Here is a 12885-nt window from a genome sequence, read left to right as displayed (position 1 = left end):
TAACAAATAATTATATCAGTTCCTAGCAGTAATATTCAGAAGAGTTATGACCTGTTTGTCATTTGATCTTTACCTGTGTTGATCTTGGAGGTGATGCGGGACAAATCTATGCGACGAGGGGGACGTATGGGTGTAGACGTCTTTGTGGCGCTTATTTTATGTCTTTCCAGTGGTTTGCTTATCTTGGACAGGGGAGCAAATATTCCTGTGAAAAAGAATAAGAAATCAGAAATTATTTCACGATAAACAAGTCAGGAGATTGTGTTATTCAGCATAAAGATGAATCTAAACAAATTAGAACATCATGGAAAAGTTCATTTATTTCAATAGTTCAATTCAAATAGTGAAACTCATATATCACATAGATTCATTACACACAGACTGAAATATTTCATGTCTTTATTTCTTTTAAGTGTAATGATTAGGGCTTACCTTTAACAAAAACAACAAATTCAGTAAATCAAAGAATGAGAATATAGTAAAAAATGAATGCACCTGTATACAGTGTAGTACAACCTACCATGTTTGCCTCTGCAGGTGAAATACTGAACGCCTGCGACCGAGCCATCGTTCTTGCCCTCTGGTTTGTCCAGCTCGACTCCGGCCCAGAGGCCTCCGGAGAACTCGGTGCTGCCGCAGAATCGCAGGGTTCCGACCTGCACGCACACAAATACGTATGTACAACATCAGAAACTAATATGAACAATCTGCAGAACAAATCAGCACAAAATCAACACATGATGTCAGTCTCATCATGTCAGGGGCAGAACCCCGTCAGAAACTCAACAACAGTCTGAAATGTGTGCGTTCACTAAGGCAGCAGACGAGATAAACAATTAAAGGGAAGAGAGAGATCAAATCATTGCAGTGTGCCAGACAGCGCAGGGAAGATAATAATAACAATTTTGATTAGCCAATCTCTACGACTTGGCAGAATGCGGTTCTGTTTTCTGTGTATCATGAAAATCTATTAATGGCTCTTTCCTTCAGAGCAAATGCCCAACTGCGCCAGAATTAGTGTTTTCTTCTTATCATCGACGTGTCTCTATCTCTGCATCTACCAAACATGTGTACGTGTGTGCAGCCGATCAGACACTGCAGACTATAGCCACATCACACAAAACAATTACATGGGTTATGTGGGCTCTGATTACATGGCAAGAAAAGGGACTCTTACTGTGGTTTTCAATTCAACAGTTGACCTTAATGTGTCATCAATCAAACACACTCAACAAAAGCTGATGATGAGTTATGGCTGTAAGAATGTCTGGGACAAGAATTCATCCTGAGTCTGTGTTAAAGGAGAATTTTCTAAATAACGCTCTACAGCTCTAGGTCGCTACCATAGGAAAAAATCAGAGAAAAATCTGTGCAGACTCGGGAATGTTTCCATATCAACAAAGACAAAAATGCGAGGAAAACATGGATTTAGAGGAAAAAATGATTTTGGATGGGGGAAAAAGCATCAATATGAATAAAACAGCTTTTTTCCCCTCCTCAATCCATGTTTTCTTCGCATTTTTGTCTTTGTTGATATGGAAACAACAATTCTCCTTTAAGCTCCTCTTACCAGTTAGTAAAATTAAGCAGACAAAGTGGAGGGTTAAAAAAAACTGATTCCCTTTAGTGCAAATAAATGTGCCACACATGATATAATTTATTATGAACTTATAATAAATGTGTCTCAGCTGTGATCTCAACTGAACTGAACACCGTCATCCTCCAGCAGAGTGCAGAGACTGGCAGATTCAATGCCAGTTTGCTATATGAATGGCTGATGTTTGAAAATTCTCCAACTGTTGCTCTGATGCTCGGTGCTTCAATTTTTTCCTGAACCTTTTCCACCAGGTTGAGTCAAAGCGCCAAATCACAAGAGAAGCAAACATGGCATTTCCTCCACGATCTGCAATGCACTTCTTTGCAGTTTGGATGATATAAAAGTAAAGCAAGCAGGCCATCTCTACTACTGTGCACTAACACCAGGCGCATGATTTGTAAAGAAACACATCTTCCAACTTCACTAACTGCAATTGATTTGTCTGCAAGCAACACGCTGAGCTCTCGCATAGTAAATCTGAAAAGCCTTAAAGCCACCCAAGTTCACCTTGACAGACATGTGGAGCGAATCCAGACAAGTATTACAGATCGAGGGAAAACTCCCTGGATCACTTGTTTTCAAATTCTTTCACTACTCACATTTCCCTAAAAGCATAAAATGATGAGTAAAACCAACCATTTCAAAAAGTTGGGTTTTGGTTTTTTAATGAGCTTTTTGGGTGAGAGCTTGTAGAGCAAAAAACAAGATGGAAAAAACTAACAAACACACAAAACCGTGAGTTTACTTCATCAGGATTTGACTCAGTGTATGAGCACTTACTTATTAGAAGTATTTAGTCGTGGATTGATTATTCTGAAATGATTTATTTTTTATTTGCTAGTATTCTGTTCGTTTATTATTTGTTTAGTTGTTTTTTTGTTGTTGTTCATTATTTGTGGGCACATTGTCAGCACCAAAGGCTACATGTACTGTACTGTAGGTCGCTGATTAGGGACCAGGGTGCACCTGGGTGGGCTTATGGTGTTTTACCAGAGTGGAAGAAGCATGAAGGAATTTCTTTGGTTCGTTTGTTGCTTGATCTTTTTGGTTGAAAAAACTCTCTTTTCTGTTGGAAACAAAATATGGATTTGCAGCAGTGGTTGTTAGATTTTTTAAAAATGATTTCACAGGTTTTATTTGGACCTTTCTGGTTTTCAACAAACGGCCATTACACTCAGCGATCAGGTCACTGTGATTTAAAATTGTGTGTAGCTATGACGATTTGCTGAAGCCAGGTTTTGGACCAATGGCACAAACAGTGGACGTCTCCTTTTCCTGCTTAACTGAACCACTACATAGATTCAAATGGAGTGGGCCCATGTTGTCTGACTGATGACTACAGGCACACATCAGTTATTAGAGATAGGCTGCTGTTGCCAAATTTAAGTAGCAGGACAGAGAAAGCACAAAGATCACAGATATTCATTAAACTGTAGAGCCGGGGCAGTGAGGCTGAACTATGCCATTGACACAGTCGTAGAACTATGAATTTTATTTGAACTACGGTGCAAAAGCTTCACTGCTTTCAAAGCCTGCTTCATGTCAAAAGGATTACACAGGGCTTACACCACTACACTGAAGTTGAGTGGTTAGGTCAAGCAGTTACAGTATTTCATGAAGCCATTAGAGTACACTGTATGCTTCAAAGTACATTTCTAAATCATATGTGACTGAAGGCCTTGACCTGTCACAGTGCAGAGTGAATGCTTATAATGACAGTGTTGTATGTGACTACGTACAGTACCAAGGCATCGTTCTCTTACACTTGACTTTTTAAATTTGCAATTACTTGAGGTCACATTTTCACTGCTACAATGAATAAACCAAAATAGGTTTGTTAATATTTTTCACACTCTATGTGCAGTTCAGTGAATAAAAGAGATAAGTAAGTATTTAAACCTATATACTGTATTTATGGAGTTGGATGAACTTAAAGATGTTTACAGTAGATAGGCTCGTGATATGGCAGAACAAGCAGCAAATGGTGTTACCTAGCAACAGAATATTTTTTTTTCTTTGTTAAGGGCTGAAATAATTGTCAAAATAAATTGCAAAAGCTTTACTTCTGTCTTTGTTGAGGATAAGCCACTGTACAGCCACACTGCGCTGATGCGATGTGGCTACAGGCAGGAGGATGAGAGTGCAACACTTGGGTTTGTGCAGTCTTGTTTTTTAATTGGCGTATATAAAATACAGCACATTGATTCAACCAGTACTCCTGCCAAGAAACTTCACTGTATTGTCTTCTAATGCTGAGAAGAGACGTGGAATCTACCCCAACCATTTCATGTACATATGCAAATAAAAATCTATGTGCTGTGTGTTAATGCCTCTGTAGAGATAACACAGAAAACACAGTGAACGTGAACATTTGACCAACTCGGGTTCACTCCTCAGCTAGAGTGCTTCCACCTCGGCCAGGTGCTACATCAAACAACTCCTGATTGTGTTTGTCGGATGGGAAAATGGTGAAGGATCATGTCCTTGTCACTGCACTGGTGAGTCATGCTAGCTCATCTGGCTCCTGTTCAGAGAGGGGTGGACTGGAATAGCTTAAAGCTCCCCTCACTTTACATCCTCCTTGGAAGAAGAAGGAGAAGAAAACTGTAGGAAATTAACTGTGAATGGGTCAAATCTTTCTTCTAGAGTTTGTGGATGAGTAACAGGGGACAAATATAACAACAGAAAATGTCAATTATTAACAGCAAGAGCCGCTGTGAGGAAGAGATAAAAAAGCTGGAATATATCCATGAAGTGAAAATGTCCGTTAGACAAATTCCTCTGGTGTTCCTGCCAAATACATAATAAACCATACTATAAATACCATTCTATTGTAGAGAGCAATTTGGAACAAAGTGTTTTTGACAGTTTAGCATAAAAAAGTAAAATTGAAATTAGATTGTCATCTAAAATTAAAAAATAAAAATAAAAACTTTTAAAATGCAAAATTTCTGCCATCTCCATCTACTTGTAGTCAAGTAACTTTTGTCGTCTGTGCCATTTCAAATGTAATAGGAATAGAGGAGCACGCACCAGGGGGACAGGATAATCATTGTGAAAAAGGATAAGAGGAATAAAAATTTAGAGACTAAAGTCAGAAACTAAAGCAAACTGACAGAAAATATATTTAAAACAGACTACAACGATAGGAATTATACAGAAGCATTTGAGCTGTCTGGATTTATTCACTGTGGCCTCGGCTCAGCCATAAGGCCGTGCCCATGTGGAGATGGGCTGAACAGAACCTCTGATCTACGGTTAGTTCTACGTCTCCATTTTACATCATAGAGCCATGATGGCCGACAGCAGCTTCTCCCTCACTGTGTGTAATTCAGTTTCTCCCTGGAAATGGAGAAATGTTCAGTCATTTGAATTCAGCTGATCATCAGCTCCTAATTACAGTGCTGTGAGACTTCCCTCTATTGTACCACTGTGAGATGCAGCTGATGAAAAAGGTGGATACTGCAGAAAAATCTTTAAGACTGAAAATAGTGCAGCTGAATGATTAATGAAGACATTTTAAATTGCATCTGCCCTCTGGTAGCGACCTGCCACACACCTTCTGTCCAGCTATCACCACGCGTTCACCTAGACGGATTCCCATGGTGGCCAGCTGTATCCTGGCCTTGTCGGAGAGAGCGGGGGGCGACTGGGCCTGCACGGTGAGGGGCAGCGGGGAGCTGGGTCTCGGTAAAGACCGTCTCAGCAAAGTCCGGAGCTCTTTGGCCACAGCTGCTGCATCTGCCATGTCCAAGGGCATGTCGAGGGGATCGGGCACCACGTCTGCCGGGCACTGTCCTTTTTCATTCTGAGGGAGGAAACAAAGAACAAGTGCAGACGAGTAATGACTATCTGATAATAAAATGTCAAGTTCAATTCACGACTGCTAGGACATGAGAGTAAAACTTCATTTTTTGCTCTCATTATCAGAAAGTCCTGTTATTATTTCTCTAACAAGGATAAGCTTAACATAATCTTTAATCTTATCTCTGCACCCAGAGCAAAATAGGCATCAGTGTGTTTCCAACCAATTGATCAGCAGGCACAGACGTTTAGTCGAGCAGCTCAAAGACACTGCAGTCAGCGAGAACTGAGACAGTCAGTAAGCAGGTGGCAACAAAGGTGGTTGGAGTCGGCCCCAGAGGTGGCACCAAGCACCATAGAATTTGCTATCCCCTCCAACAACAATATATCTTTAAAGCAATGGTCGACGTTGAGAAAGACAATGAGAAAGATTTTGAAAAGATTTCTCCATCGGTCAAACGATGACCCGATGTTTACTTTCGTTTTGTCACATCTTTCTTTTGGCCTTTGCTGGTGGGGGAAGCAGAGGCCACTGAATTCATGTATTCAATGTATGTGTGTTTATTGCTGAATTGCTCAGAGCCTTACAACCCACTCCTATAGCTTCAAATGCGGGAGGGGGTCAGGACGAGGCCGGACGAGGAGCAGGGGAGTGTCAAATTGAGCGAGGGGATTGGATGGAGGGTACAAGAGAGAGAGTGCAAATTTGATTGGTCAATTTCTTTGCAGTTCTGCAGCCACTAGAGAGAAGGGATGGACCTGGTTCCTTTTGCTCTTCACATTGTGTAGGTCACACTATTTGGCCAAAACCACCATCTAAATGATGAGACGTGTTGTTAACATGATGCAACACTGAACTAAAACACAAGGCATGCGTGGCTCAGACTCTAACCCCTGGCTGCTGTGGTTGTGTGCACTCTACCAGGTGAGCCTGGGTCTCCTAACAATGGTGATTCTTAGTTTCATTTGTCCACAGCCTCTTTATACGTCTTCATACTGCATGAAAAGCTTCAGTTCATTAAATCCCTGCAGCCTCATGAAGGCAGCAGGACACATGTGTTAATAACACTCAGGTGCCATTATGCACAGCTATGAGCTGTGTTTATCTTTATTAAAACACATTCAAATGAAACCAGGCTGCTGGAGAGCAAAGCCATTACACACATCAAACTGGTCATTATGACTCTGTATTCTCTTGTTTATCTAGGAGATGTCAGATTATAGCGGCTCATCAATCCTGCATCCTTCCTGGCTTTCTGTTTAGCAAAGGTAGCATTTCATGTTTTATTCTTGGAATGCATTATGGGGTGAATGCTGTTGTGTCACATTTTACAGTATGAAAATTTATGGCATGAGATGGAGTAGAAATAAAAGTGAAATAATGTTGGATTTATGTGGTTGTATAAATGGCTTCATCACCTTTTTTATTATTTATTTTTATCATCACTGCACAAGTAAAATAAAAACCCACAGCACCTGCCCCTGGCTGCAGATTTGAGGCGCTGTGCGTTTGAGTCGTGCTGCTCTGCATCCAGATAACAATGAGTGGTTCAGCTGTTTCACAGCAATAAGACCGGTGATGTGGATGACTAGGAGTGAATACATTAAAATCACCCCACCCCCTGATTTATAATTCAGCCAACACTTTTGCACTGAGTGCCGATGCACTTGAACCAAAATAGCGGGCGTGCTTGGAGACGCTCCCACAGTTCATGTGGCCAACACTGAGCTGAGGACTGGTTGAAGGAACGTTTTCACTTCACACATAAAGTTGGATTATTTCAGTGCAGTCTTTTTTTCTTAATATTCAACCTGTCCATCTTTCAGTATGTGCTTAAGATACATGGAGTATGCCACAGAACAATTGTCTCTTTCACCCCTCTTACACCTAGTATTTAAAATGAGTGCAAGCAATGTTAGGGGAATGCAAATCAGCTGCAAAGACTGTGTTACCTAAGATCCAAACAGAATGCATGCTCCAGGTACAGGTAGCTCACATCACAACACATTTACAGCTCACATTGATTTGTTTTTCTCTAACCACACATATGACATTTGCATAACGGGTGTAAAAACTGTTGAATTCAAGCACCATGAGGCAGAATGATACCAAACCATTGAAATAATGTTTCTTCAACAGTAGCTAATCAATAGGTTATGATTTTATATCAACTTATTCCAATAAAAAATATGCCATTATGTACCATTACTGTATTAGACAAAATTGCAAAATGTTTCCTTGCCTGGAGATGGTTTCAGTCAATCCAGCGAACACATAGAGAACTGCACTAGTAGCTCACTGTACATCTAAAACTGGAACGAGCAAGTGAGCAATCCACTGTAAGCATTCGCTACTGATGGAAAGTATGATGAGTTGTCACAGCTATTAATCAGTACGATGTGTGGTAAGGGAAGCGTGAAAGGTCAACAACAGTTTTATTTTTCCATCCTTATAAAAGTTTCCACTGCTCATGTCCAAGGTGTGTTGTGATTTTAAACTGCGTTTCAGCATTCAGCTCTGCCTCATACATTTACAATAACTACTGTGAATATGTCGTTTCTTGGACGTAGTGCAGACTGTGGGGACTCACAGAGTGCCGTTCAGACAGGTGTGTGCAGCAAATGTTCACTGTTTTCAGTGAACAGTTTGTGACTGTTGTAATTCCCCCTACAGAGGACAGTATGAACAACTACATCCCCGGCAACACAGTCTGTTGTGTGCGTTTGTCAACTGTAACCTCTGTGAAGCCTGTGTTGTTTATATTCACTGCTTATACTATATGCTGCCATTTTATTCTGTTGTCAATTCAAGAAGCAGCGAGATCAAACGCTGGCAGAGGCAGCTGGCTGTGGCACTTGTGGCAGCAACCTCAGCCTCCACTGACTTGCCACAGCAACTGCCGTCAATGCAAAAGAGATGCCAAAGAACATGGCACGACTAGAGTTGCACGATACCCACGGTAGCCACGGTACCCCGCGGTGCCAAAACGTAACGGTTCCTACTATACTACAAATTCTACACGACGGTACTACCGTGGATTACTACTACCGGTGCCAGTTTCCGCCTCTCCTCTCCTCCCGGGGTCTCACTGCACGCACTACCTTGTACAAAACCCACATGCACCCACTGCAACCTAACTATACAGCTGCTGAATGATTGGCTGTTTCCCTGTTACTGGTGATGTCCGGGGATATGATAGGCTGTTTCCGCACGCTGGGTCCGCCCGTCTGTTATCTGATTGGCTGTTCGTGGTTCATGCCGGCAAGAACGGACTCCATGAAGACAGCTGAGACAGCTCCGCTTCGATAGAAACTCGCTTCAAAACAAACAACGAGCTAAAGTTCTGTCTCGTCCGACGCGCGCACGGCTTCACAAACACGAGACAACACACTCACCATGGCAGAAGCACCGGGCGCGAGCGGCGAGTCTGCCGCGGTGTCGTCGTCAGTGGCACTTAATTCATTTAGCTCTGTTTATTTTCTCATTGGCTAATATCAGGCTATATGCTCCGTGTACAGGCTGGGGAATAAAGAGTTAAAGGATGTCCAAGTATAAAGCACCTAGAAAATGCATAAAAATATAGTTTTCACAGGGAATCAGTTCCTGTTCGTTGTATTTTGTCCTGTCCTCTATGGTTTATTATGAAGAAGCATTATTGTCAAATAGATTTTTTTTTAAAAGACAGTGGATTTGTTTTTATCCTAAGTTGATTATTTATATTTGTTAAACATAAATTAATGTGCAAGAGACTGAATGGTTATTTATTTTCAACCATATACATTCTAACTTCATTTATTTGTTTTTTATTGCTTATTTAAAAATATTTGTTTCAGTCTAATTCCTACTTCACTAGTATTATGTTTATCATGCACCAAACAACATTATAAGTAATTAATAAGTATTTATAACTTGTACAAATACATTGCAGTTCATAAAAATAATAATAATAAAAAAAGGTTGCAGTATCGTGATATTACCCGGAACCGTGATACTTTGTCTGGTATAGTACCGTGGTTACTCATTTTGGTATCGTGACAACTCTAGGCACGACAACTTCTTGTTTGTGGCATCTCCTTGTGAGATGCCAAAGTTTGTTACACACATCTCTTCTGCACAAACTAAACATGACGTTATTTTAGTTCTATATTTGCCAGATGCTAAAATGTTAAATCATTGTGAAAGTCTGGGGATGCATACATGCTTTGCCATGGCAGAGGAGCCACAGCTAGCTCACTGGCACTATTTGCAGCCTGTGCATACAACTGATACTGTAATAAAGAACCTAACTGGAGTTTGGTTGCAGTTCTCACCTGGTAACAGTCTATATGAAATACTACTGTCCCTTTTTTAACAAAAAGACAGTCGAGAACATTTTAACTCACTGCTCATCTGAATAAATCATCTAAAGTGACATTTCTTGTAAAAAGACAAAATGTCACTTTTACTGGAGTTAGCCTTCTTTAGTAACAGTAACAGTGCTTGTACAGTTTTCAGGGGTTAAAGCAAAAAATAATCTTTTGACTGAAATTTTTTTTGCAAAAAACCACTAAGCGTTCCTTCGTCCGGTGTGCATAAATTGTCGTAATTTTTGCCTTGTATTTTAAACCTGATGAAGGAACCTTGTTCTAAAAGTGTTGTTTCTTTGATTCTGCAATAAATGATTCTGCATATGCATAAACCTGAAGATGCACACTGCCTGCAAACTCTGAAGTGGTGAAAAAGGTGAGTCACCAAACCCCTGTAGGGGGGTCTGGGGGCATTCCCCCCCAGAAAAAATGTGTGATCTTAACACATAAATGAAGCATTCTGGTGTACTCTGAGAAGAACATGAAGGGAACATTTGTTTCAGATAAATAAAAAAAAAACATTGAGTAGCCTAGGCCTACTGACTGAGGTTCCTATCATTGTAAGGTAACAAGGCAAGAATGGCTGGAGTGAATGAAATTTAACCTGAACTCAGAAGTCTAGTGGGGAGCAAAATATCCGATATCAGTACATATAGAATCAGATGCCACATATTCCTGCAGTTACAACCCAGAAAATCTCTGAGGGTTGAAAAAAAAGCCAAGCTGGTTTATATCTGCCAACATGTATATTCTCTCCCTGCTTTGCCTTCACACACTAAAAGATAAAAAAGCCTCAGCACTTTGAGCAAGGGAATTGATTATGGTGCATAGTGCTTTGGTGACCTCCAGTGGAAAAATTAGTGCATACAAAGAGCAAGTACCACTCTGTTCCCAAAGAGCATTAAAAAAAACTATATGAAAAAAAAAAAACACTGAAGGTAAAGAATGAGTAAGAGACATACTTACTCATACTTATAGTTTGGATAAAAACTAAATGTCAGGTTATGGCTATTGAGCAAACCCCACAGCCAAGGCTTTAAAAGAAGAGACTACAGCTGAGATGCACAAGATGAACAGACTGAGCTTTGAAAAATGTTCAAGAGGGAGGTACATTCACAACATGTCTGGGAAATCTGTATTCAAACAAATGCCTTTGTAGATGTTGAGTTGGAAAATGCCAAACGGTGAGGGTTCACCAAAAGAAAGACAAACACTGAAACTGTTGCGAAGCATGAGCAACTTAAGACTTAAGACTCAAACCATATATATCAGTACCAAAAGGACTTGTTTGCAAAAGCCTCAATCAAATCACTGTATTCCTGTACCTTGGTAAATAATGGAACAAGGTTACATGACATGAGAAAAGGCTTCGCAAACAGAACATGGTGGGAGTAAATTCTCTGTTTTCGGTGAAGTTCTGAGTGATGACATCTGTGAGCAAATACAGGGGGCGGAAGCACAAGCAGCATCCACACCTACAACGATACAATAGCTGGAAACAAACAGCCTCGTAAAGTTTGTAATGTTTACTTTCTGAGAGTAATGTAGCTTAATGTCATGCATGTCATTCTTAGGACTTGCGGTCTCTGCTCGCATTATATTGTATACATATACAATTTGGGGGGCTTCATAACAAATCAATTTGTTTAACTCCGTGACAACTACATTACCTGCTGGTGTGTTGGTGTGTTGGTGTATGGAAGGAAACAGTGTCACTTACTCTGAAAGCTGGGTTGGCTCCCAGCTCCAAGAGACATTTGACTGCTGATGTGCACAGGTTAGACGCAGCGATGTGCAGGGCCGTGCCAAAATCAAAGTCACTGCAGGTGGCATCTACTTCTACAAAACAGACAATCAGGAGACGGTGATATTTCACAGTTAGTAACAGAAGCCTCAAGTTCACCATCATTAACACCGAGTCATCAGAAAAACTCAAACCGTGCTCCTGCAGAAGAAGGATCTGCCTCTGTAAATATACAGTATCAGATACATGCAACACCAGCTCCATCACACTTAGTGTTCAAACAGATTAGAGATTACACACAGACAGTTAACTTTCATTTAAATATCAATTAACATACAATGAAATGAACTTGACTTTGTGACTGACGCCTGCACATGCAGGGCGATGCCAAAATCAAAGTCACTGCAGGCGGTATTTGCCTCTGCAAAAAAGACAACCAGGACTTGGTGCACATCCCCAACTGACTGGTAGAGACAGCACAGCCATGGGCCAAAATTACAGACTGCAGTTGTTGATAAAACATCTTACTAGTGGAAATTAGTCTGCCAAACCAAACAGAACACAAGAGGTAAATTAACATCAAAGACGTTAAGATAAGAAAGCTTTACTGAGTTAATAGAGTTATCTTAAATTTGCTGAGCAAAGCCTGGAGCCCCCTCAAAACTGCAACATGGACTGATATAAAAAGACAACAGCAAACCAGCATCTGGGAACCGGCCCCAGGTCCATTACTGAGTCACTGACACAGCATCTGGCAACTGTTATCAGGGCCAAAGGGGGTCCACAACAGCAGTGATCAGGGGCTTCTGTTTCTCTACTATCTGTACACGCCATGCTGGGACAACTCAGGGTCTGTGATGTTACAGTATGTCATCAGTTTACTATGACACAACCATCTCACCAGCTCCTGTTGGTCAGCTGCTACACCAGTTTTCTGTATCTATGGCACAAACCAATACAAATCTGCATGTACTTCTTCTGCATGTATACTTAGTTTTCAATTAACCATAACCACTAACAATTGACATCACCACAAGTGAATCATTGACTTTACTGAAAACATTTTCATCATAATAAAAGGCAGGAATCCAATTTATATTCCTAATGTGTGGGAAAGTAAATGGCTTTAAAATCATGAATTATGATGACAATAAAAAAACACACATACACGCAGTGTAAATAGGCCTATCATTCATAAATGTCTGTAGGTCTATTAAATAAAACTCAGTGCATCAAAACATCCATAATATGATGTGTAAACCAGCAAATATATAATAAAACATGGAAGATTAGAAGCTAGGGGTAACATGGGAAGCAATATGTTTGTACCGAGTCAAGGCCTCAGTTGTGAGAATGAGACTGTTGTTGTTTTACAGATCCCTGTTGGTACTGG

At 40.6% G+C, this 12885-nt stretch overlaps 1 protein-coding gene across 5 annotated transcripts in view; it reads right to left on the bottom strand.

Annotated features, from left to right (window-relative positions):
* Positions 1–12885, bottom strand: part of LOC146964199 (CAP-Gly domain-containing linker protein 4) — a 39227-nt gene that overhangs the window by 17965 nt on the left and 8377 nt on the right. For all 5 annotated transcript variants that reach the window (XM_085767486.1, XM_085767489.1, XM_085767487.1 and 2 more), the window contains exons 6-9: positions 11469–11587; positions 5157–5405; positions 521–656; positions 74–205 (exon numbers count right to left, since the gene is read on the bottom strand). In XM_085767486.1, the coding sequence (XP_085623612.1) occupies positions 74–205; positions 521–656; positions 5157–5405; positions 11469–11587 (636 nt within the window). The remainder of the gene's footprint in view (positions 1–73; positions 206–520; positions 657–5156; positions 5406–11468; positions 11588–12885) is intronic.

Source organism: Trachurus japonicus, chromosome 22 (assembly GCF_045865225.1).
Source record: "Trachurus japonicus isolate A0001 chromosome 22, Traja_1.0".
Taxonomy (NCBI): domain Eukaryota; kingdom Metazoa; phylum Chordata; class Actinopteri; order Carangiformes; family Carangidae; genus Trachurus; species Trachurus japonicus.
Note: the sequence above shows the minus strand (reverse complement) of the source record. Positions and strands in the feature narration are given on the sequence as shown.